Source organism: Chaetodon trifascialis, chromosome 17, assembly GCF_039877785.1.
Source record: "Chaetodon trifascialis isolate fChaTrf1 chromosome 17, fChaTrf1.hap1, whole genome shotgun sequence".
Classification (NCBI taxonomy): domain Eukaryota; kingdom Metazoa; phylum Chordata; class Actinopteri; order Chaetodontiformes; family Chaetodontidae; genus Chaetodon; species Chaetodon trifascialis.
In genome coordinates, this window is record NC_092072.1 from 12841137 (window position 1) to 12867508 (window position 26372).

At 43.4% G+C, this 26372-nt stretch overlaps 2 protein-coding genes across 13 annotated transcripts in view; one reads left to right on the top strand and one right to left on the bottom strand.

The window, feature by feature from the left end:
* The first annotated feature begins 43 nt into the window (after positions 1 to 43).
* pex1 (peroxisomal biogenesis factor 1) lies at positions 44 to 14451 on the top strand. Of its 2 annotated transcripts, none has more exons than XM_070985355.1 (24): positions 44 to 235; positions 1185 to 1331; positions 1498 to 1581; positions 1882 to 1996; positions 2140 to 2834; positions 2981 to 3100; positions 3233 to 3353; positions 3529 to 3635; positions 3782 to 3867; positions 3965 to 4097; positions 4315 to 4411; positions 4501 to 4671; positions 4772 to 4926; positions 5019 to 5205; positions 5294 to 5460; positions 6265 to 6399; positions 6502 to 6566; positions 6682 to 6824; positions 7204 to 7307; positions 7623 to 7799; positions 8228 to 8467; positions 13104 to 13298; positions 13460 to 13590; positions 14106 to 14451. In XM_070985355.1, exons 1-24 carry the CDS (start codon positions 128 to 130, stop codon positions 14188 to 14190), a joined length of 3768 nt encoding a protein of 1255 aa, XP_070841456.1. In that variant the 5' UTR covers positions 44 to 127; the 3' UTR covers positions 14191 to 14451. The 2 variants fall into 2 exon arrangements, with proteins under 2 accessions (XP_070841456.1, XP_070841455.1); XM_070985354.1 differs by having other exon boundaries at positions 50 to 235; positions 8225 to 8467; positions 14106 to 14441.
* Positions 14452 to 24084: 9633 nt separating this feature from the next.
* The window catches only part of elmo1 (engulfment and cell motility 1 (ced-12 homolog, C. elegans)), a 106060-nt gene continuing 103772 nt past the window's right edge, over positions 24085 to 26372 (bottom strand). For all 11 annotated transcript variants that reach the window (XM_070984408.1, XM_070984402.1, XM_070984410.1 and 8 more), the window contains one exon: positions 24085 to 25555. In XM_070984408.1, the coding sequence (XP_070840509.1) occupies positions 25355 to 25555 (201 nt within the window). In that variant the 3' untranslated portion in view covers positions 24085 to 25354. The remainder of the gene's footprint in view (positions 25556 to 26372) is intronic.

The window sequence follows — 26372 nt, forward strand, 5'->3', positions numbered from 1 at the left end:
AGTTTAGCTCGGTATCAGCTGCTTTGGTCTAGCGCAGCATACCGAGCACATAGATCAACTATGAGTTAGGCGTTTTCGGTTAGCAGTGCAATCTGCCTTGCAGAGCTAGTCAGGCTATGTGCAAATTATGTTCACTAATCAGGGCATTCACCCCGTGACTGTTGTTTTTAACAACACAAAAAACTGTTTTCTTCACCTCCCCTCAAAGCTGACATCGCATCTCTCCTTAAATGAGGTAACGTTAAGTTGTTTTAGCTAACGTTAGCAATCCAGCTGCCAGCTAATGGAAATTTAGTTTGGTGAAACGACGCTCAAGCAAAAAAATATTGGCCGGTTTGCCCAAAACAGTGTTGCTTGCGTTTGCTTTGCCTTTTCTGTATCTTCATATGGACTAATTGTTTCTGTCAATATGAGACAGTTCACTCAGCGTTACTTCCTTTTGTTTACATTAACGTGAAGTTCCTCAGGCAGTGTCAGCGTGCTGACTACCATGAAGTTTTTAGTGACCAATGATCCCGTCACTTGTCCTGCTGAAGACATCTCCTGACGGACCTATCAGAGGATTTGATAGACAATTTACTATATGTCAGCCAGAAAAAGATTCATCCGTCAACATAAGGGGACATGAAGAGCTGAGTGCTGTCAGCAATGTGAGACTTAATCCATGTAGTCTGCCTATGGGTTTAATAACAAGTCAGGCATTAGGCGTTGTAATAAATATCGGTAAGCAGATGTGGAACATTGTCTTATCAAAGATGCCAGAGATATGGTAATTCGTTTTTCCTCTTATTTCTTTTTTGCAGTAGTTTCCTTGTAGTCTCACTTGGTGGTGACAAAACTTTACATTCAGATGGAGGAGTGGACTGGACGAATGTCAGTGGATTCTTAGAAATTACTGTATGATCTGTATCCTGTTTCGGTTCGAGCGTGCACAGATATTTGTGCAAACCTTTCCTGTTTTAGATTCAGCTGGTTGGTGTGGAGAATTATTGAGTCAACCCTCTAGTTTGACATCTTTCCACAGGAATCATCTTGTGTTAGTCATGTTAGTGTTTGTTAGTCTCAGCTGTGTAAAATGGCTCAGTGTAAATGAGAAGAACCTGAAAAAGGAGGGCAGTTGTGATGCAGAAGTGTCATAGGTAATTAAAGAATACAGCAATACAACTTGGTGTGTCTGTGTTCAGAACCAGGCTCTAGAGTTGTCTTGGGGACATGGATCTCCAGTTTTCCTCAGCTGGACTCTCGGCAGAAACCCCTCCAGCCCGGACAGCCATAAAGTGGAGCTGTGTCGACAACTGGGAGAAAAGCTGGGTCTGAAAGATGGAGAACAGGTACAGATCCACAGTGAACGATTTGACATGCTGAGCTCTATTTCCCATATCAGTATTCCATAATGACACATCCTGGTTGTCTTTTGACATTTTAAAGTGAGTGTCAGTTGCTGTTTGGGCTGATTAGGTGTCTGTATTGCCTGACTGATTGTGTGCTTTCCCTCAGGCTTTTCTTAGACCATGTCACCAGGCCTCATCAGTGCATCAAGTGTTTGTGGAGCCTCTATCATGTGATGACTGGGAAATCCTGGTGGGTGAGCACAGTGACTTACAGTCATTTGTAACCACAGATGGACAAAGTACTAGAATATTTTACTGTTATTTGAAATACATTTTACTTAAAAAAATGCTTGTGTTTTAATGTACTCTGATAAAAGTAAAAACTAATTCACAGCTGTGTACACTGCTGCAGGTGCAACAAGCATTATTAAGACACATAAATTAAATAACCTACCCTCCACTACAAAGGAATACACAAGGGATAGATCCGTGACCTAAAACTACATCAAACAATATTTTATCATCTGTTTTCTGTGACTCACACCCCCAGGAGCTCCACAGCGCTGCACTGGAGCAGCAGCTGCTCGATCAGATCAGAGTGGTTTTCCAAGATGCCGTGTTTCCTGTGTGGGTGGACAGCCACACAGTCATCTACATCCAAATAGGTTAGAGTTAATACGATGATTATTGTCTTTTGTCTCTAGCGAACAGGCTGTTAAATCTGCTAAATCTCTTTGTTTAAATTTGATGTTTTGGTCATGTTCAGAGACAGTATTGATGAATGCAGTTTGATTTTTAACTCTCGCAGGATCACTTTCGCCATCTGTGCCCTACGGTCGCCTGGAGCAGTTCACAGAACTAGTCGTCTCTCCTAAGAGCCACGCTGGAATTGGCAATCTTAGCGGTTCTTCGGTGAGAACCAGCGAGAAGCAGCATCTTCACAGACGGCAGAATGAGGATCATTCTGCCACCTCAGGACCGTCATCAGAGGGCACGTTCCCCATTCCTCAAAGCCACCAGTGGGGTGGCGTAGCTGACCTGAAGAGCCTGCTGCGCTATATGATAAAGGGTACTTACGACCCAGTTAAAGAGCTACCACCTGTACCTGATGTCCCTGCCCTCCTCACTGACTCTATCTACAGAGTGTGCAGTGCACCTCCAGGCTTGCTTTGCACTATAAGCAATGTTGCAACTGGTGTTATTCACCTATTTCCTCTGAGCCATGTGTCGAATGCTGGGCTAACTGGAGGTCAGTCTTCAGTGACTTATGGCCTGCTCTCCAAAGTCCCATCCCCTAAAGAAGCGCGGGACAGAGCCAAGCAGGCCATGGAGAAAAAGAAGAATACAGGAGTTAGTAAAGCTTTAGCTGTGGCTGCGGATGGACAAGAGGAGCTGAAAGAAGAGGAAGCCGTGGTGGTCAGGGTGGTTTGCCATGGTACTGAGAAGCTGGCAGGCAAGGAAAGAAGTCACAGCAAGGGAGAGATCCATAGTGGACGAGTATGGGTGAGTCTGCAGTCTAACAGAGGAGGAGTTGAGTAGTTTTAACCACTCTGACTTAAGATTAATAATTATGGCACTTTTACTGTAGCTCAGTCCACAGCTTCTGTATATGATGTCCTATCTCTTATTTAAATTGTGATTTTTTTCAGATCCCTGAGCCCTCGGCCATCGGTTTGAATATCATCCCACATTCAACCGTTAGAATTAAGCCAGTCAAATCAGCTATCAAAGTAGCCTCCTCTATTTACCTACAGCCCTTAAAACCACTGGTGAGTACTAGATCAGCCAAATGTGGTCACAGTGTGGTGTAAAGGGATTTTTTAGTCATATTGCTAAATGGTTAATGCTGTGTTAGACTTTATCTACTTATGTCCACCTGATCTTTGACATTTTCTCTACAGCCTGAGGAGGATGATGAGGCGATCCGGACAGCTTTCCTCGGGTGGCTGCACACTCAGAGTCATGAACCTTTAGCCTGTTTGACTGCACGATCTGGCAACATCATCCTACATGGAACTGACGGTGATTCATTCTTCTTTAACTCTTATTTTACAAATCTGCAGATGGCAGTATGATAAAACTGCCAATATACTGAATGCCAAAGAGGCTAAAAATCACATAATTCACACATTAAAGTGGTGGTACCTTCAGCCTCAATAAAATATCACTGTTCTGCCACCTTTTTTCTTATTTATAGCAAAGTTGGAGTTTGCTTTAACTGTGCTGAAACCGGAAGCAGAGAACGAACCTGCAGACCAGCTGTTTTTACTCGCACCCTCTGTTATCCAGAAGGAAGACATAGAGGTACAAGCATGCATGTCGTGTAAATGGCCCAATAAAAAAGATTGCTGCAGGCAATTCTTCTGTGCATAATGGATAAAGCAACATCTCTCTGTGGTGCTGCCATGATTTCAAAAAAGCTCACACTTGCCACTGTGTGTCACCTACAGGTAGACAGAGAGCCAGTGACCATGACACCTGTGAAGTCTATAGCTGAAACACCCAAACCAGAGCTGCCCTCCCTCAGCATTCTTGGGTAAGCATGGAGCTATTTCAGAGCCTGTGTATGCTTTAGAGAAGCATCTTTTTCAGTGTTCATTTCTCTCTATAACTGTCACTCCATCTATTCCCAGTGGGATTGATGAGCTCAGTAGGACTGGATTTGAATTCATCTCCCACAGCCTTCTGGGTAGTCCCCTCTCACGAGAGCTTGGTAGGACTGGTCGGGGTCTCCAGGGAGGAGCTCTACTCATCACTGGTACCAAGGTATCTCTTTAAATTACCATAATAATACTGCTTTACAGAGTAAATTAAATATCTACAGTACAGTTTTTTGGTGGTCAAGTGTTGTTTTTATCAGCCTGAATTCATCAGACAGACTGCAAAGTATCTGTATTTGAATTCATTTTTATCCATAACAGTATTATAGTTTTTTGTATACTGTGTAACAGGCTGCATGCTGTGTTGTTGTGTTCCCTCACAGGGGAATGGAAAGAGTTCTGTGTCCCGAGCTCTCTGTGGAAAAGCTCAAGAAGATCTGGATGCACATGTGGAGGTGGTGGACTGCAAGAAACTACAAGGTTAACAGATACTCAGAGAACATACTTTGAATTAAAGGAAACTAGATCAGTGTATTTATTACAGAAATTGTGATTTTTGTTATTTTCAGGCAAAAGGGCAGAAACAGTGAGACAGATGCTGCAGGATATCTTTGAACAGGCGGAGTGGAGGCAGCCTTCAGTTGTCCTACTTGATGATTTGGACCATGTGACCGGGGCACCAACCTCACCAGAACATGAGCATGGCCCTGAGGCGCTGCTGCAGCTGCACATCGCACAGAGTAATCCATTACTCCTTTATTTTGTATGAGTGTCTGTCGTCGTGTTTGTCAATAATAATGATTTCGGGCCTTGATTCCTCTTGTTTGTTTGTGGCTGCAGGTCTGAAGGATGTGGTGGAGGAGGTGGTGGTTCACTCCAGCCTGGTGTGTCTGATCATCACCAGCCAGAGCGAGCATTCCCTCCACCCCTCCCTTACCGAGGTGCAGGGCTCCCACTTCATCCAGGGCTTTGTGCACATCCAGCCACCGAACCAGGTCAGCACTGACAAATACACACAGACATGCACACAGCAGTAAAGGTTAAAAGGTAAGAAACCTCCAGCTATCTTGCTTGCTATTGTTTGTAGGCTCAGAGAGCAGAAATCCTGCGCCGCCTGATCCTCAGGAGATCCAGCCTGTCTGAGGAGACATTACAGACTCTAGACTTGGCAGCTGTTGCCAAGGAAACCGAGGGATACACACCCCAAGACCTAGCACTGCTGTTGGAGCGGGCAGTCCACGCCAGCACTGTACTAAGAGGACACAGTGACCAGGGTACCAAAGACTTTGGTTAAAATCATAAGAAAGCTCCGTGCTGTTAATTGAAGTTGAGCTAATGCTGGTTTATCTCCGTGTCTCTCAGGTGTGTGTCTGTCATGGAGGGACTTTGTGCAGGCCCTCAAGGGATTCACGCCTCCCTCTCTGTGGGGTGTAGACCTCCACGCTCCAAGTGGAGTTGGGCTGGAGAGGGTGGGGGGGCTGAAGGAGGTGCGACAGCAGCTAATGGACACCATACTGCTCCCTGCTAAGGTCAGTGTGCCTCATCACAGGACGAGTAGGGGCGTTGTCAGTCAGATGGAAGCACCGCTGTGCCGTACAGGAGGAACACAAGTAATAAAATTGATGACAGTACATTTATCATCTATCACAAGTTACCACTTTAACACCATGATTGCTTTGTTGTAAAGCTGTGAAAAGTCTCAAGACAAATGATGAATGAACACTAATTGAAGCAACTTTATATAATTAAATTGAAACTCAAAAGGAATCTCATCTTCACCACTTTTAGTTTCATAGCCTCTGAGCTGATCAGTTTCACGTCTACCATGTTTTTAGGATAGGAAGGGAGAAATGATGAAATTGGATTTGTTTTTAACAAATGAACCTGACGTTAATCTATTTGTTGTGGGATTCAGCAGATCATTTTACAATTTAAAACCATTTTTTTCAAAGTTCCAACACAATTAGATAGTTTTTTATGATTACATTTTTTGTTACTTCCGCTTCTCTTACACTCGCAATAGAACTGTTATTAGAAGACGCACAAGGTTGTCTGGTGATTGGAGGCTTTGATTTGATCTATTTTTATAATGTAATTTCTGTTGCTGCCAGCCCTCTTCAATCTCTGAGCTGCTATTGTTTTGTTCCAAACTCATAAGCACGTCTGGGAAATTGAGGCCTTCAGGGCAGAGTCCAAAAACACTGTTACAAATGAGTCTTATAACAATTGAAACTGTGTTTTTAAGGAGGATGCGAAGACCTTTTTTACACATCAACAGAAATACAGAAAAATGTAGTTTCTGAATAACTGATTGTGTCTGTTGTGTGTTGCAGTATCCCATCCTGTTCTCCAACCTTCCTATCCGCCATCGCTCAGGAATATTGCTGTATGGAGCCCCTGGGACAGGGAAGACCCTTCTGGCTCGAGCTGTGGCCAAAGACAGTGGTATGAACTTCATCAGCATTAAGGTAGGCTGGGCTCTGGATCTGACAGTCAAACAGAAGAAGACTGTGTCTGTTAATCAGAGCAGCTTGTGTCTTCAGTGACGCAGGACTTTTACCTCTCTCTAGGGACCTGAACTTCTCAGTAAGTACATTGGAGCTAGTGAGCAGGGAGTGCGTGATGTCTTCCAGAGGTTAGTGAACAACTTTCTCATGACTTCAGCAGACCTTTATAGTTGCCAGTTATAATAAGTGGCATCAAATCCTTTTCTGGAGATGGAATAATGTCTTTTCCTCTGTTTGCCGCAGGGCGCACGCTGCCAAGCCCTGCATCCTGTTCTTCGATGAGTTTGACTCTCTGGCCCCCAGGAGGGGCCACGACAGCACAGGTGTGACCGACCGTGTGGTCAACCAGCTTCTCACCCAGCTGGACGGGGTGGAGGGACTGCAGGGTAGGTCACACAGCAGGACACCACACACTATGCATTGTGTTCATTAAGAGTCCCCTTTAAAGCAGTGCAGACACGTTTTCTAATCAGTGCTGCTGTCACGTTTCTGAAGAGTGTCAGACATTTTGGGAAATGCACTTTGTTGTCGAGAATTAGATGAAAAGATAGTAGATGGAGAGAGCCAAGCTCGCTGTTCCCCCTTGTTTCCAGTCTTTATGCTAAGCTAACGGTGTCCTGGCTCTAGCTGCATATTTATTGTACTGACATGAGAGTGGCATCTAGCCTCTCGTCCTACTCTGCAAGAAAATCAGGTCTTTCCAAAATGACAAATTATCCCTTTGATTTAAATACATAACATTGCTTCATGTTTTTGCGTTTGTAGGTGTATATGTGCTTGCAGCCACCAGCCGTCCAGATCTGATTGACCCGGCCCTGCTGAGACCTGGACGACTGGACAAGTCCCTCTACTGCCCCCCTCCTGACCTGGTCTGTTGAATTGAAATCAGTCATTCACTTCTATTCATCATTTCATAACACTTTTAATACACTTACATGAAAAAGATTGAGCACCTTGTGAGTAGTTATGCAAGTAGAAGATGGACTGATGTCCAGAATGCATAAAGTTAAAGATGATTACAATTTTAGAGTGAAAAACAGGAAAGGATCAGTATGGCAAAGTATGCTGTTTGGAAATCAATTAATCTTTCCAAAACAAAGTGAATGTTCAGTGATGAATCAGTACAGGTCTTTGCCATTAAAGCAGCTGGTGACAAACTGTTTCCTCTTGTGTCACGTTTCCAGGAGGCTCGTGTAGAGATCCTGAAGGCTCTGAGCGCCGGCCTCACCCTGGCTGCTGACGTGGACCTGGAGCAGCTGGCAGCAGCCACCGAGCAGTTCACCGGGGCAGACCTGAAGGCCCTGCTCTACAACGCCCAGCTGGAGGCCGTCCACAACAGCCTGGGCTCCAACACACCTCATGTAAGTCTATTGTACTGAAAAGACAAGTCACTGAAGAGCTCATTTCGTTGAAATGGGCTTGCCGTGGGCTAAAAAAGCAGAAAGGCAGGGGACTGCTGGCCAGTCCATTTTCAAATTATTTATGAAGCAGGCAGTTTTTTTTTTGTCTCTCAGGGCTAATTAAATGAGTTTTGTATGCATCTCAGCATGTGTGAGCTGCTCTGCTTGTTATTCCATTATCAGTTTATAACATAATTCAAATTATCCCCAACCATGGCGACAAGGATATGATTTAATAAGTTCAACAGCTACCGGAGGCAGACTGAGCATAAATCTAAGCTGTCTTAAACTGCAATAACACAGTGAAGCCACTAAGCTTGTTTATTTTTTGGACACCACGCAGCCTTGCGTATGTAAACTCTGGCCCTCTGTTTCTGGGTGATAAGCAGGAGCTGACCTCTGGCTCGGAAAGCGACATGAGCCTGTCCTCCATGATCTTCCCAAACAACAGCAGTGGCTCAGATGATTCAATGGGGGATGGGGACCCATGTGTGGGGATGGACCACTCCATGGTTCTCCTGGAGCCCCCTGACCTTCAAGCAGAAGACGAACATCGTTCGAACGTCTGGAGGCTTTATTTCGGCAGCTCCTACGAGTCAGAGTTGGGGAATTCGGCGTTATCAGGACTGGTGAGCAGTCTTTTCTATTATTTTATTTACATAAGGTCTACGCTTAGTTAGCCAAACACATCGGTCAACAACAATCAAAAGAAAATTCAAACATCAGCCTACAGTGCACCAGTTCCTTCACAACATGCTAGATAATTCCACTTATGACACTACAGATCAGTAATGAGATCAGTTTTCATTGTGTGCACTCTTTTCCACAGCGAGCTGAAAAAGGTTCGATGTCAGTGTCATGTCTGTGCATTAACTATAGAGCTGTGTTTAGCCTAGCATAGCACAAAGATTGGAGGTGGGGGGAAACAGCCGGCCTGGCTCTGTCCAAAGTGAAACAAATGTCTTCCAGCACCTCTGAAACTCACTGACAGACCACTGACTCTGTGATGCTGTAATGAACAGGCTTTATTTAGTTTGTTTAAGCCATACAAAACATGGTTACAGCACGTAACTCTGTCTGAAACTACAACTTTTGAACAAATGGAAAAAAAGATACAGCATGTTAGCTTTATACGTTTAGTCGGTTTTAGAGGTTTACATTGAACTGAGCCAGGCTTGTTATTTCCTTGTGCTTTCTGTTGTTATGTTAAGTGAGGTTAGCGATGCCTTGACCGCAGCTCTGTACTTAGACATGAGACTGATATCGTTCTTCTCACATCACCTTTAAGAGGCTTTATTACGGAACCCCCCTGGTGTCAGGTGAGAAAAAAAAAGTCAAACCGTTCCCACGGATACATAAACTGTACCTACAGATTTACAAACAGCGCCCGCCGATGCGTAAAACGGTGCCCACGGATGTTTAAAATGTAGTACGGAATTTAAGCCATGGAAAGTCTTGTTCCATTCAGCATTCCCTGGTGACAGTTGTTTGCCAAGCCGGTACTCTCGTTTTAGCAGGCATAATGCATTCGGCAAAAAAAAAAAAAAAGTCAGCGCAAGAGTTTGTTCATAACCACCGACCGGCCCTCGACACACGCTGGTTTGCGGCCCATAGGTTATTAAATTCACTGACACTTGACGGAACTCATCTTGCACAATCATATCATGAAGCACTTCCCCTCATTTGCGTCGGTAATGTAATGTGTTAAGATCTTCGAAAATGGAGAGAAAACGAAAAGGAGGTGCAGAGAAAGTGCGACACAAGGAGAACCTGGATTTCAAGCCAACGCTGCCAAATGCGCAAAATTTCTGATATGTTTGCCACGTCAGGGTCTTCATCAGCTCCCGTGGCCGATGACAGCGGTGATGGCGACATTGAACAGGGACATGCAGTAAAACCTGCGATAAACTGGACTGCTTTCCTCCTTTCTGACAGGATTCACACACTCCGATGCTGACTCTCTCTCTCTCTCTCTATTATCATTAATATTATTGGTGTGTGTGTGTGTGTGTGTGTGTGTGTGTGTGTGTGTGTGTGTGTGTGTGTGTGTGTGTGTGTGTATCGGGTCGGATCCCGACCCGGATTGTTGCTCTTATTATTAGTGTGTGCTTGTCCCGGTCGGATCCGGTTCTGGTCCCGGGTCAGACCCGGGTAACCGACCCGGAATTTACCCGGGACCGACCCGGAAATTTCCCGGGACTTTCCCGGGACCGACCCGGAATTTACCCGGGATCGACCCGGAAATTTCCCGGGACATTGACCCGGGTAAGTTCTAGACCGATCCGGGAAAGTTCCGGGTCGGACCCGGGTAGGTACGGGGTCGGATCCCGGGTCAGATGCTGAAAAACTGATAGATACCTTTAATTCAAGCTGACTGACCCAGCTGTGACCATCATTATTATCATCAGTGTGTGTCCCGGGTCTTATTATTATTATTATTATTAGTGTGTGTGTGTGTGTGTGTGTGTGTGTGTGTGTCGGGTCAGATGCCGATCCCAGATCATGCCTTTAATTCAAGCTGACTCGGCCCAGCTGTTATCATCATTAGTATTATCATCAGTGTGTGTCCCGGGTCGGATCCAGCCCGGGTTGTTGATATTGTAGCGTCCGCCCGGACGTATGCAAAAACGAGAGCGTTGGATACAAAGCTTTTCTTTAATAGGAAACAGTTGTTGTCGGCCACAACTACGCCAAAAGAACAACATCTGCAACAACAGTCTGTAATTAACTCCGAACTCTCCTTCCGCGTCGTATCTCCGCATCCATCAACCTGTACACACGGCACACACCCACCCCTCACTCTCTCAACCAACCCTATTGAACACGTTCACAGACAGTCGGACATCACAGAACTCGATAATGCATAACACAATAAAACATGACTGACTATGTCACTGCAGGCTTGCTACAATATTATTATTATTAGTGTATCTGTGTCCCGGGTCAGATCCCGGGTCGGATCCCGTCCCGGGTTGTTGTTATCATTATTACTATTATCATCATTAGTGTGTGTCTCTCTGTGCGGCCCGATACCAAATGGCCCACGGACCGGTACCAGCGCTGTACAGTATGTTCTGTGTAGAATTTAAATAATTTTAGTTTTAAAATTCAAAAAATTCAACCATGATAAGATAATATCCGACATATTAGTCTGCTTCCTCTGTCGTCTCCTCCTGCTGGTAACTTTACCGTGTCTGTGTGGTGGTCTGCTGAAGCGCTTCAGACGGCAGCACGTAACTCTGTCTGAAACTACAACTTTTGAACAAGTGGAAAAAAAGATACAGCATGTTAGCTTTATACGTTCAGTCGGTTTTAGAGGTTTACATTGAACTGAGCCAGGCTTGTTATTTCCTTGTGCTTTCTGTTGTTATGTTAAGTGAGGTTAGCGATGCCTTGACCGCAGCTCTGTACTTAGACATGAGACTGATATCGTTCTTCTCACATCACCTTTAAGAGGCTTTATTACGGAACCCCCCTGGTGTCAGGTGAGAAAAAAAAAGTCAAACCGTTCCCACGGATACATAAACTGTACCTACAGATTTACAAACAGCGCCCGCCGATGCGTAAAACGGTGCCCACGGATGTTTAAAATGTAGTACGGAATTTAAGCCATGGAAAGTCTTGTTCCATTCAGCATTCCCTGGTGACAGTTGTTTGCCAAGCCGGTACTCTCGTTTTAGCAGGCATAATGCATTCGGCAAAAAAAAAAAAAAAAAAAAAAAAAAGTCAGCGCAAATTTTCTGATATGTTTGTCACGTTAGGGTCTTTATCAGCTCCCGTGGCCGATGACGGCGGTGGTGGTGGCGACATTGAACAGGGACATGCAGTAAAACCTGCGATAAACTGGACTGCTTTCCTCCTTTCTGACAGGATTCACACACTCCGACGCTGACTCTCTCTCTCTCTCTATTATCATTAATATTATTGGCGTGTGTGTGTGTGTGTGTGTGTGTGTGTGTGTGTGTGTGTGTGTGTGTGTGTGTGTGTCGGGTCGGATCCCGACCCGGATTGTTGTTCTTATTATCATTATTAGTGTGTGCTTGTCCCGGTCGGATCCGGGTCTGGGACTTTCCCGGGACCGACCCGGAAATTTCCCGGGACTTTACCGGGACCGACCCGGAAATTTCCCGGGACATTGACCCGGGTAAGTTCTAGACCGATCCGGGAAAGTTCCGGGTCGGACCGGGTAGGTACCGGGTCGGATCCCGGGTCAGATGCTGAAAAACTGATAGATACTGACTGATAGATATCTCTCTCTCTCTCTCTCTCTCTCTCTCTCTCTCTCTCTCTCTCTCTCTCTCTCTCTCTCTCTCTCTCTCTCTCTCTCATCATTAATATTATTGGGGTGTGTGTGTGTGTGTGTGTGTGTGTGTGTGTGTGTGTGTGTGTGTGTGTGTGTGTCGGGTCGGATCCCGCTTAGGGGGTCTGTGGGAATTCCGGGATGACCATCTGGCATAGCGGGCATTTTACCGGTGGGCCAACGTGCTGTTTGGGCCGATAGTCGGCCACTTTTTATTTATTTTAAATATTCGTCTGACCAGCCCATAATACCAGACGGTCGATCAGCGGCCCCATCACATTGTTAAACACCAACCCCTTTCGCTTTGGTCTAGCCGCATAATGCATTCGGCAAAAAAAAAAAAAAAAAGTCAGCGCAAGAGCTTGTTCATAACCACCGACCGGCCCTCGACACAACTTGGTCTGTGGCCCATTGGTTATTAAATTCACTGACACTTGACGGAACTCATCTCGCCCAATCATATCATGAAACACCTCTCTCTGTCTCTCTCTCTCTCTAACACGCACGCACGCACGCACGCACGCACGCACGCACACACACACACACACACACACACACACACACACACACACACACACACACCTTTAGGGGATGACTTCACTTGCATCCCTTTTCCTTGGTAAGTTCACAGTTAATGTAATGGAAAAGACACAGATGATCCTCTCATTCTCTTTCTATCTGTCACACACATATAGGATGATGTCTTTTTCTTTCCCTCTCCCTCATTCACGTGTCATCATCCCTCTTTTCAGTTTCAGTTTCTACACTGCTATTTTTATCTTGAAGACTGACCAATAATTAAATCTCTCTTGCTTTTGTCCCAGTCCGCCCCTGTATACAGTATACAGTATATCAACACTGATCTGCATAATCAAGCGGTCATAAATGCAGTGGTGCGATTCACTGATCATTTCTCTCATAATTTTTGCATCTGTCCATTTTCTCTCCTCTGCCTCCCTTCACAGAACTCGCAGTGCGCCTCTGGACCCAACTCCATGACCCATGACTTCGCAAGGGCGTCTGTCCGTGACCACGGCGGCTCACTCCCACCTGCCTACATGCCCTCCCTCCAGAGCGGGTACGAAGAGCTCGGCCCGGAGCAGCTGGAGCGTCTACAACAAGACGTCAATAACATCAAGAACAACTACAGGAGAGCCAACGTAAGTGACAAGAGAATATCCACATGGTGTTGTATTCTGATTATTTTATTTCTCTAAGAATCTGCCTTTAGCAGTCTTTAGTACTACACTACTATACTCATGGCTGCTGTATCAACCAGTGTAAGATTCTTCTGCAAGCTTCTGTGTGTGTATGTGTGTAGGAGGACTGTGTCCGGGTGCATTCAGCCTCCAGCCAGCCGGGCCTGCTGCTGCATTCGGCTCATGTGAACTCCGCCCTGGCTGTGACCAGACCGTCTCTCAGCACAGCCGACTGGAACAGATACACAAAACTGTGAGTGTGAGGACAGCAGACTGGACTGCACTGCAACAGAAAAAAATCTTTTCAGAGATTATGTCTTTAATAGTTTCAGCTGCTTATGAAATCTGTCAAGCATATAATGAGCCATTAAGAGTCTCACATACAGGAGGAAATGAAAAACATTTGACAAATTGGCGTTTCAAAGCTGTTGCCAAGTAGCAGCAATAGAGGAATATGAATCATTATTCTAATCATTCGTCCCGTATTCAGCATTTTTCATCAAGTTGAATTACTTTGTTGTGTATTTTGTGAAATCACTAGAATTATAGCTGAGCTGGAGCAGAGAGATTGCACAGTCATCCATCTGTAGCTGCTGACTCATCTCTCATGTGTCAAGTGAAGGAGTAAATATCTTAAATTTGGAAAAACAAGACAAATATTGTAGATGCCTCTTTGTGTTAGATCAGTCTATCAAAGCTGGTGTTTTAGATATGACATATTGAAGATAAACTGAATTTTAATTCATGTTTTTTTCTTGTTAATTCCAGGTATGAAGCATTCGGCGGTGCAGGAGACGGAAAATCTCTTCACTCGGTCACTTTTAAACCTGGACAACGTGTGACTTTAGCTTGATCAGACATGTTGGTTTTGACACAGCTAATCTGTTGCTCTGATGTCAGTTAATCAAAGCTGTGATAATTGAATAAGTTTACCAGTTCCAGATTCTTGAAGACAATGTAAATTAATATTTGTTTAAAATCTTCCCACTGACGTGAATGACTTTGAATGAGACATTTATCTACTTCAAATGTAATTACTGTACATATGTATAATGAGTATAAATGATCTAATTGTTAGAATTAAACATTAAATCTTTCCACAGCTCTTGTCTGCATGACAGTCTTTTTCTGTTTACAACCACTGGATGGAGAGAACACATTTTTCTTAATTTCATGATCTTATATCAACTTGAGCTTGATATCCTCGTTTTTTTCAGACTTAGTTTTGATTGTAAACAATGTTTTGGTTTGCTAGCAGAGCACAGTATGACACTGCGAGAAGCGTCTAGTTAATCAAAGTTCTCGCACAGCCAGACAGGTGTTTTCACTCATTCTAATTAGGCGTCTGCTCAGGTTGAAGTCGGGTGGAGCTGTGATATAACATGAGGTCTCAAACTTCAGTAACTAATGAGAAAGATTAAGGTGGAAGTTAAGTTGAGATGTAGCGCAGTCTGCACACACCTCCCATAGCACAGAGAAGAGGTCTAATGAGACAAAGTGAAAACACCTGTGTGGGTGTACTACAAGTATGAGGAGCCTTGATAATTAGATTTACTGAGGTCCAGACTCTAAACTGGTTTAATGCAGTCACTCTACATAATGACAGTCATGCTGCAGCTCTGGGTGTTATTTCTTTATTAAATCTCTTGGACTAACAGGCAATAACCTATGACAGTGTTTAACAAACGTTAGTCATTTCAGGGGCACCAGTCTTAATTGGAATGACTTCACATATATAAATATATGTGTTCAGGAGGATTAAAGTTATTAGAAACAAGAAGAAGAGCAATTACAGTTACTAGTCACTGGGTGTAAATAGAGAAACCCATTTTAAACTTCCTGTAATAAAACCAGAACAACCAGCAGAACAACTGTAGAGTAAATGTCTTAGCTGGACAAATGTTTGCCTTCACATTTTCACTAAAGGTTTAATCTTCACAGTTACTAGTTGAGCTACACATGACTGTCACATCAGGCTGAAATGCCAATTAGCAGAAAATTAGTGTCAATAAGCAAAATTACAAGATAAGATCTTCACTCCATCTCACTTTCACTCATTCTAAATTTGATCTCCAGGTTTTCAAAAGGTTTTCAAACACCATGTTAACATCTTTCAGTATGGCATATGTGTGAAGCTCCAATCAAGTCACACTTATGTCCAGTGACATGAATAAATGCCAATTAAGACAGACCTAAGAATTTAAATGAATGTGTCTATGCAAACAGAAAATTGGGCTCTCTTATTAGATAACTTCTATCCTGGGATATAGTTTTACTGTATTTGCACCCTGATTATCTTAAGATACAAATGTGATTCAATTTGAATATTCAGCAGTAATATGCTCCCCCCCCCCCCAACTATTTGTCTTTTATTTTACATTTGCATTAGTTCAGTTGTTGTTTTGTATCGGTTCAGGTTCAGATGACGTTCATACACAACAACATGAAGTATCTAAGGGTCATAATTAAGAGTACAGTTGTAGAAAATAAAGCCCTTAAACCTGAAGTGTCAGATAATGCAGTGCTGCATATTTGAAACCAGAACTCAATTTTTTTTGCAAAGCTAAAACATGAAATGGACATACAGATGATATAGCTCTTCACAGACTTAAAAAACTTAACTTGGACCAACTTATTAAATGGTGATCTTGCTTCTAGATCAACATACCTAATTAATTAAGAATGAGCGCTGGGCTAACCCATACTTTAGAGGAAACAAAGAAAGCTCCCAGATTACAGGTGCTCTGCCCTCAGCAGGAATTAACTGGAGCAATTTACTGGCAAGGTGAAAGAAAAGAAACAACTTTAAACAGACTTTAAAGCTCTTCTATCTCTCCTTTCAGCAGGACCTGTATCTTGACTGAAGGGTGCCAGACACCTCAAACAGCTGAGAGTCTTACCTGAGATTGCAGCAGTAGTCTTCAGCCTGTTCCTTGGCTGCTGCAGCAAACCACCTTGACAATATTTTCCTATTGAAGCGCTCTGCCTGCTGTCATCCTACACACACTGGCACTGGCAGGTTCTGCAGCGGTAAATATAGACGCACTGGGCTGGATTTGGCTCGCATTAGTCCTGTGTCAATCCCACACAATGCAGCGTGAAAAAATGGCCCAATGGGAGACACTTTTCCCTCTCCTCCTTAATCGGTGTATCACTGTCAGTCTTTCCTTACACACCTGTGCGGAGACAAACATGAAGAGCTGTCATTCCAGGAAATTCTTTTCAGGTACGCAAACAGAGAGGAAAAAGAAACAAAAATGACATCTATGACTAAGACGAGCATTTCTGTCCAAGGGGCCTGTCTGGCGGACTGTATGGGAAACTCCAGGCAGGTCAGACAGGAGGGTCAGCTTGGGAACAGCACCTAGTGGGAGAGTGTAGACCCTATAAGGCAGCGGTCCCCAACCTTTTTGCGGACCGGTTTCACGTAAAGCCATAATTTGCCGGACCGGCATAGAAACGGAAAAAAAAAAAAAGATCAAAAATGCAACTCACCATTGCCCTGTGATCGACTGGTCCAGGGTGTACCCCGCCTCTCGCCCATTGACAACCGGGATAGGCTACCAGCCCAGTACCAGTGGCCCCAGTGGTTGGGGACCACTTCTCTAACGCAGTTGTTATTACCTGACACACTTAGGCCTCCATAGTCATGATGTGGAACGTTTAATACTCAGTTTCTGTACCCCTCCTATAAAGGGGTGTCTTCCGCCTTACCTCACCCCTTTTTGCTGTTGTACTCCATGAGGGGCTCCAGTTTTATGTCTACAATTGATGGAGCATTTTGTTTTTTACCTCTTGCTGTCAGCTCCAAAAATAAATGGAGACTGCCTCCAAAGACATCCATGGTTTGGTCCTCTTAATCACACAGAGTACGCCAGAGTCCACCGGTTACACAGAGGCACTGCGGCCCGGTATCAAATGGCCCACGGACCAGCATCAGGCCTTGGCCCGGGGGTTGGGGGCCGCTGCTATAAGGTCATCTGGTTGGAGGACAGTCATGTGGTTTCATTTGGTGCAGCCTTGGGTGGGGCCGGCAGGGGGGAAATCTAAAAGATTTATCGGTGCATCATACAGACATCTCCTGTGGTCCCCAGTAAATCATCATCCAGCTTTCATTCCCCCCACACATCTTCTGTATCAAAGCCCCCAAACATATGGTGACTTTCAACAAACTCAGGAGCAATTAGAGGAGCAAACCTCGCGGCCCTGAACAGACACCCGAGGCAAAGTTCAGCTCATTTGTTGCCACATTTAAAAGTCTCCTCTTCATCACCTTCCCCCTCCTCAGTGGTGCTCTCGCTCTTCAAAGGCATCCTCAAGTGATTCACGGGCTCCAGTTTACAACAAAGTACCCGTCCATTTTACAACATCAAGAGGTGTCAACCTTCACCAGAATTAGATCCTGAGTGATGCAGAGGAGAACAAAAGACCTGCATGTGACATGTTCACTTGCTGAGACTGCTTTTCACCGAAATAGAACAAAGCATTTCATGTGTGTACGTGATGAAGTGGGAATAAGAGGAGAGATGAGGGTGGTTTAGTGACATAAACAGGACATCAAAAAAAGGAAATGCCATGCTGGGGTTTGACTAAAATGTATATGTTTTTAAAAAATGAGTGAGGCAGCGATGACAGGTGACTGTGGGACCGTTTTAGCTCGGTTAGGTTTTGTTTCTTCTTGACAGGTATGTTTCCTGGTGTGCAGGAATATGATAAAAGCTGGGGAAAAAAAGGCATTTGAGAAATACACACAGCGTTGTTCTTTAGAATAATTAGAAGACAAGCACAAGTTCTGGATGAAGAATTTCCCCAGTTCACACATTTGATGTAAGTACTTTTTTGACAAAATCATATTCAAAGTTTGACAGTAAGGAAAGGCTTGTGTAACATCATCAGTCTTGTTGAAATTTTAGGGAGTTTATTTCCAAGGTCAAGAACTAACTATGAAGTGCAGGTTTTAAACCAGAGTGAAAGAAAAGTCCTAAAAGTGTCTGCAAATCCAGCGAAATGACTGAAAGCTCCGGATCAGCTACTAAATAGACCTTATCATCAGATGTTTTCCGCACTGCTGTTTCCAAGGTTGACAATGAACCTTGAATGAGTTTTGTCTCCTCACAGCTTGTGTATATGTGGCAATTAGTGCCGCAAAATAAACTGGATAGCCTGTAATCTTCAGCAGTTTTTCAGTCATGCACAGTGAATGCATCTTGGCGGATGCTCCTCTTGCAGCCTATTAGAAATGCATTAGTCCTGGTGTGCTTGTAAAACTCTTGTAAACACTGAGTGACTGCAGCAGTCTCTTCAATCAATCACCACACCGCCAGTGCAGATAAGACTTTCAGATGCATCACTGAGATAGCCGAGATTAAGCAACTGTTGGGGTGGACATGGAAATCAATTTCAGAGCTGTATCCGTTTATCTAAATCACGGTTTCCCACTCTGCCGGGATGATCTTTGTCTGGGTTAATGCAATCGCCCTGCTAATCCTGGCCCAGGGCCCCAGGTGCTGCAGCTGGAGGAGCAGGCACAGCCACTGCTCCTCCCTCTCTATTTAGAGAGGAAACCAGCCCTAAGTTTAAGCTGCTAACATGCACACAAGTATGACACCTTTTTCTTTTGTTGCTCAGTTTGCTCATCTAATTATCATTACAAGATAAGTCATACAGTGACTACTGTATGACTGTATGGGCCCCTCCCTGCATCCACGGCTATTCATTCTACAATCTTTGCTATAGGGCCCTTTAAATTTAGTCCCCTTTTTGCCGCCCAAGTCCTTCACCTGGTTAGAAGCGTGCTCTACTGCACCTGGAATCACATCCAGCAGTGTACTGACACACACTAGAGCACACTTTGACATCACTGCATGGTGACAAGCTAAACCCCTGGAGGCCAATTAAACCTAGATCATTAGCTAGCATTTATTTTCTTTGTAATTATTTCTACACCACTGAAAAGTATTTGACATACTAAATTTATATTTGTGTGGTGGCTTCAGAGAAAATGAAGCTGCCTGTTATACTCTACTCCCTATTGCACTTAAAGCCTCTGAAAACTTGGCTTCAACATGCAATAGCATGATTTTTTGGGGCGTACTTAGGTGCAAAATGTCAACATTTCATCACCTTTGGAATTGATATAATGAACCTTTTTGCAAAAAGTTGCTTATTTACACATCCAGTAGTTACTGAACAGTATAATCATTCATTTGGAGTCGTGTCCACCTGGTGAATGTGAGCCCAGTCTTCACTGCCTGTTAGGCCTGTTTTCCAACTCCTGAGGGAAATATCTGTCTCTTTAGCTGCTGAATGCTCCATTGTGTTCACCAGCTAGTTGCTTACTGTGTCTGTCTGCTGCTTGGCGCTCAGAAGTTAGTGTAAAGTAGAGTTTCAGAGCTTTTTTTATCATATTGGAAGTGGTCTGGGACCATTGCAAACAATCCCTTTAAGGTTGTCAGACTTTCAGTCAGATGTTGCTAAACTGTGATTGGTACTCAGGTGTTTGTGACATCGCCTTTCTCCAACTAAGCCACGCCCTCCCAACCTCAACCTTGTAGTTTTCAGGGCCTTTCCTGAGTCTTTTGTCTTATTCAGTTTAGAATAGACACAAACAAATATGTATCTGTGATCTATCTAAGCTTTTAATCGATAACTCTCTATCCGGGTTCAGCACCTGGAGGTGTGCTCCACCCAGCATCGTTCAATCTGCTGCACACTGCCTGATGATTTTTGCTCCAGGGTCAGGTGAATAATAATGTGCAGGGGATGTGGATCTCTTCCTCTGCTAATCAATAACATCAGTGCAGCAGAGCCCCTGGCTGCGGCCTCTGATGGGTCCACATTGGACAAATGTCTCCAGTAATGAGAGACTCAGAGAACAAGCTGCGAAAACACGCTGCGAAAACAAGTCAATACAAATGATCAGCAGGAAAACTTAGAATAGCTCTCACTCATTTTTTTCTCTCTGCCCCTTAAGCTGCTCTTTTTGCACTGTTAGATGTGTGATTTACTCGAGTAAGATGACATTTTGTCAATAACACCCTTAGGGAGTGACTGCACTATGGCACAGCATCGATAACAAAGGACAAGAAATAGCAGGTATAGTTTCTTTGTATTGTTTCACCTTTGATCCTTCTCTACTTTGAAGATACTTAAAATAAAATCTGTAAATGTTCACAAGCTTCCTGAACTGAAGTCTGACTTTATATATAGAAGCGAGACGACGGCAAAAACCAGCATAAGATCGGACCAACTTTGAGAAAAGTTGAGGGATTACTTCACCCTTATCACAAAAAACATATTTTCTGAATTGGAAATTTGGTTTTATTTGCTGAGATTATGAGTTATCTGCACCTGATGCATCTGCTTCCACCCCAATATAGAGGCGAATTCAATTTTATATGACGCTCACACAGTGAACGCAGCAGTGAAAAATCAGACAATGCCATGGATAATCCACAGACCTCGCTGTCAACAGTTTTAATTGGAACTGTTGCCTTGGTAGGAAGGGTTTTTGTTTGTGTGTTTGTCTGAAGTGACTCTACAAACACTATAAAGTGGGCACTAACGAGGGCAGAAGGCGGACGAGTCTGGATGCTATGCCAACTTGTCTGGGAGCCTGATCTGGAAGAACGTGAGCCCATATAATCAGTTCCAACCTTAATCTGATTTGATTAGTGTGTCCTGCTGGACGAGGAGAGGAGCTGCACCCTGCTGGCTGCAGGCCCTCTGGCTGCTGTCACACACTCAGCATGAAGGCTCCGAGTACTGGTAATGAGGCCAGCCAAGTCCCTTTCTCTCCTGTCTGTAACAGGCGAGTGTGGAAGGAAACACACAAACACATGACGGCGATGAGACCTCAGGGAATCAAGATATAGTAAGTAGGTAAAAATGGCTATGTTGTTTTCTCCAACAGCTCAGAGGATGTAGACACACACCTATAGTGATAATTATTATGGATCTGTGTCGCCATAAGATTGCCACAGAGGTTTGTTTGAGGGTGTCAGAGGTCAAATCTGGGTTTGAGTGTATGCCAGACAAATCTGGTTTAATATCTCAGAAAAAGCTCTACAGAAGATTTATAAGGAGTGGACAAAATAATAGAAACGCCTTGTAGCCCTGCAGTTTCGATCACTTTTCAGTCAGTTCTGCTGTCTTTGACACTCTTCCTTTTGTCAGATAAGTTTGCAGTTCAGCAGAAGTGATCCGACAGCAGTGACGTGGCTTCTTTTCCTCCTCTACATTTCAAGCACACACTGTTACTTTGTATTCCATTTGACTTGCACTGACTGACTTATGAGGCTGATTTTGCTATTTAAATTTCTGATTTGACCAAATGCATATTTAATTCACATTCTTTCTCATTTGTTGTGAACCTTGCACTTCAGATTTGGAAATCAACATATCCTCTGACACTGAGTTCATGAATGAATCAGTCCTTAAATTGGTAATTTGAGCCACTGGGTTGTGCATTGGAATAGGATGATAAATGAGGCCAGAGTCTTTGTGCCCAAATCAAAATGTCACATCAGAGTTTTTGGCTGTTGAGCTAGTTTTGTTATTTTGTTGTGGTGGTCCCTGTTGAGATCGCATGTTTCTATTTTGTTGATATGAAGTACATATCTTGGGGGGCAATGTACTTATATTTAGGAAATCCAAATAAAATCTTAATAAATTTTCATTGCAGGGCTTTCTATTGCAAGTTGTTTCTGTTATTTTGTCCACACTGCATTTGTCTCACCCCTCTTGAGCTCTTCCTCTTTCTTTGCCCCTCTCCATCGTATTTCTTCTTCTTTCCTTCCTAACAAGAAGCTACCAGAGTTTAATCAGTGCCATAAGCTCCAGTGAGTAATCCACTTCACAGACCGGCTCTGCTCGGTCCACAACACACGGCAGCCCCCCTCCCAACAATGGAGCCATTTAAGTGTGACTGCTGAAACATCTGCATGCTGTGTGTGAGCTAGAGTTACTGTGAGTGTATGAGAAACAGGGTGGTTTGCCCAGGAGAGTGTGAAACAGATGCTGTTAGGCTGACTTACATTTCTAATGAGCACCAGGGCATCAGCGTCCATTGGTGAGTGAACAATCTCCCCCTGAAGACAGCGCTCAGTGGGGGTCCCTGTGCTGGTTGGTGGATAGAGCCATCAAGCAGGAAATGCTGTCACACATGAGGAGAAAGGGACTGCTACCACCTATGTGCATGGAAATAAATATCCAGTGACACAGCCAGGCATGTAATGGGAAAACGCAGGCACCAAAACCAAGGACAGACACACACGAGAACAAACTGATGAAAAATATTCAGCTCAGAAACAAGGATAGATCCTCATTCTGGCTCATAAATCATAATAGTGTTTGACAGATTGTTTTCCTCCATAAATATTTAAGGACGATGACAGCTTTTGCAGTGATTGATCTTCAAATAATTCTCATTCAAATTCTGCTTCATTCTGAGATGTAGAGCAAATTCTGTGGGTCAAAACTAATATTATCTTTTCCTTCTGCCCACTTTAACATGCAGAAAATATGACTGGAGGTAAATGGAGAGATTTGCATAGAGCAAATTCAGCTTTGATGAAAATGTAGGATGATGTTTGAGCTTGAAGCCTGAATACGGGAGAGATTGAAGAGTGTGTTTGTGTTCAGTGAGGTGTCTTTTCAGGAATAACTGCTCTGAAAGTGATACTACAGAGGCTACTGTGGCACTTTCATCTGAGTCCGTTGGGGTCAGTGCTTCGTTATATGCTGCAGTGGCTGAGGATACCTGCAGGATGTATTAGCTGTACAGGAGGAGTTGAACCTAGAGTGTCTGCAGAAGGAGGTGGTGCTGGGATGGTGGAGAAACTGTGCCACTGTGCATGAGGCCTCACACCCGACCAACCATAAGGTGTGTGTGATAAGTGGTGGAGGAAGTATCCAGTTCATTTATGTAAGTAAAAGTACTTGAGTACAATCAGGAAAATGTAAAAGACAAAGTACTCACTGCAAAAAATGGAGCCTCTGTGTGTTATACAATTAGATTTTATACCATTAGATTATAATTCATGCATTCATGTATGAGCAAAAATTTACAGCTGTAGTTGATTGAGGTGGAGCTAATTTTTAACTAGAATTGTTAAAATAATGAAGAAGATAAGCAGAAAATCCTCTTGTGTGAAGCTGGAACCGGAAAATGAATAGTGACAATTTCCTGCCAGTCAACTCATTGACTCAGCATTAATCGTTTCAGCTGTACTTGCATTTACTGTTGAGTAGTTTAATTTACAATGAAACATTATATCTTACAAGCTTTTCATATGTTTTGTGTAACTAAGTAACTAGTAAATTAAGCTGTGAAATAACTGTACAGAAATAAAAGTAGAAAATTCTCCTGCGAAATGTAGAGTAGAAGAAGACAGTGGCATGAAAAGAGTGCTTGAGTGAACGTACTTCAGCGACCAGCCAATAATTTCAGCATGTTTTCATCATGCAGTCTCTTTGTTCCCCTTCACTGCAGACTCAGGGTCAGTCGTTTGTACACCACAGGAGCTGATGACACTCTGATGTGTGAAAATGACAATCTTTATATTTTTATTCTGATTTCTTTTTTCACAGTATATATATATTTGGTTTTAGCTGGATTTCTGTTCAGCTTTGGGCTTTTCTGATCAGGAGATATGTTTAAAATCGTGAGCAGCACACACATGCATATATGATATACCACATGAGGCTCATTTAGACTGAAATATAGGAATGAAGGACAGAAAGAAAGTTACAGTTCTTAAATCTTTAATGTAAACAGCAGTTTTGAGGGGCTTTGAAAAATCCTAAAGAAAAAAACATCTGAAGGTATTAAATAGGAAGGGGAAAATATATAAATCATACTAGAAATAACAACCATGATTTGTTTTTAAATTAAAAAAATACATAAACTTTCAATTTTGTGGCCATATAGTCCTGAACACACACACGAAAAAAAGACAACTTCCCTTGACCAAAACACTAACATCCTCTTTGTAATACCAGCGAATTGGCAGTTTCACAAGTTCAAAATCACTAAATAATGACCATCTCACAAATGATAAACGAAAAAAAGCTCAAATATTGCTTAGGAATGTCGTGTACAGCAGTCATTACAACGAGAGAGACTCAAATGAGGGAGAGACGAGTGTGTGTGTTTGTATGTGTGTTTCACAATGGTGGTGCTTTTACAGTTGTTTGTAGGTGTGTACAATATGCAATAAGCAGCGGTGGGATAGTAACATTAACATTAGAATAGTTAAAGAAAGGCTTTTTACTGTAGTACAGTGCCTTGATTTTGAGGATCAACTTATTCTAACAGTCTTCAGTATATGTGGAACAGGACAAAGCGGATATACGAGACCATTTTCGTGACTTCTTCAAATGTACTTCAACCTTCCTTTTGGCCTCTTGGGAAACATTTAGCTGCCACAAATACTGTACGTGAGAATGTGACAGGAAATACTGTGAGAAAGCTGACGATAAAACACATGACCCCGTCCCTCCCTGCTCCTGGACTACACAACCATCATCCGTCCCCCCACAAAAGCCCTGAGGAAAAATAATAAAGTAAACATAAAGGAAGGACAACAAGGAAGCTGAATCAAATAGAATTTCTAAGCATTTGTCTACGACGATCTTCAAGCAAAATGACGACGGGCGCCTCGGCCGAGAATAAGCGAATGTTTCAAAACATCAGAGGAAGAAGACACAGGACGACCAACCACAGGCCCGACAAGTACTTCCTGGTTTCTCTTCTCCATGGCAAGCTGATGACTCTGCATCGACCTCAAGTCTCTCAAGTGCAGCGAGCCTACTAATATGCACCATTTTCTCTCTGATAAGCAAGAAGCAAGAGGAAAATAGTTCAGTAAATCCTTTTTTTTCTTTCAATCACAGTTCTTTTGTATATCATATGGTTTTTATTTGTGTTTGTTCCAGTTTGTAAGAAAAGGGGATTGGTCCAGTGAGTACAGTAGGTGCTGGGCGGGTTGGGGTTCGGGGCTCGCGGGGACGGTCATCTAGTTGCAGTCGTAAACAAAGTCATAGTTGCTAGGTTCTTTGGGAATCGGGGGCGGGGCCTCAGGGATCTGGATGTTCTCTAGATCCAAGAGGCGGAGCTTCATCTCCATGGAGAGGAGGGTGTCCATGTCAGATTTGGTGTAATCGCTGGTCATCTCCTTACCCAGGAGGGCGTTCAGACCATCTGTCCACACGCAGTACTGCAGAGACATGGACAGAGCCCAAACAAAAAGACGTCAGAAACTGAAGTCTTAATCACAAACTAAAAACTTCCCAAACCTACAAACCATAATCAAACATAACATGATTTCAAACTCTTAGCGAGCTGTTGACTCCAGCTGCTGCAGAGACATGCAGGCATAAAAGACGCTCAGCACCAAGGGAGGAAAGTCTGTGTACACTGAGACTCAGGAGAAACAGAGCAGAGACACCTTCTTCTCTCTTGTCCTCAATAGAAACTTCTATGTAAAGAAAAAGTCGAAAAAAAGTTTCTGGATTCAAACACAGAGAAAATGATGGGAATTATCCTGAGAGGAAGTCATGAAGTGTTAGCCATAATCTGCAACCCAGATTCCAGAAAAGATGGTACGTTGTGTAGAACATAAGCAAAAACAGAACGCAGTCATTTGCAAACAAAGTGTCCCTGAATCCATGTAGTAACATCCTTTATACAATCACGTGTTCACAAAGTGGTGAACCTCGCTCCATCCTTGCTTGTGAACGACTGAGCCTTTCCAGGATGCCCCTTTCATACCCAATCCTGACATTATCACTTGTTACCAATGAGCCTGTTTACCTGTGGAATGATCCAAACAGGTGTTTTTGGAGCATTCCACTACTTTCCCAGTCTTTAGTTGCTCTTCAGAATAAACATTTATTTACAAAAATCAATGAAGTCGATGGGGTAAAATATTAAATATATTGTGTCTTTGTACTGTGTTCAATTGAGCAAATGCACACATTATGTTTTATTTATTTTTCATGTGACAATGTTGACTTCTTGATGTATACACTGTC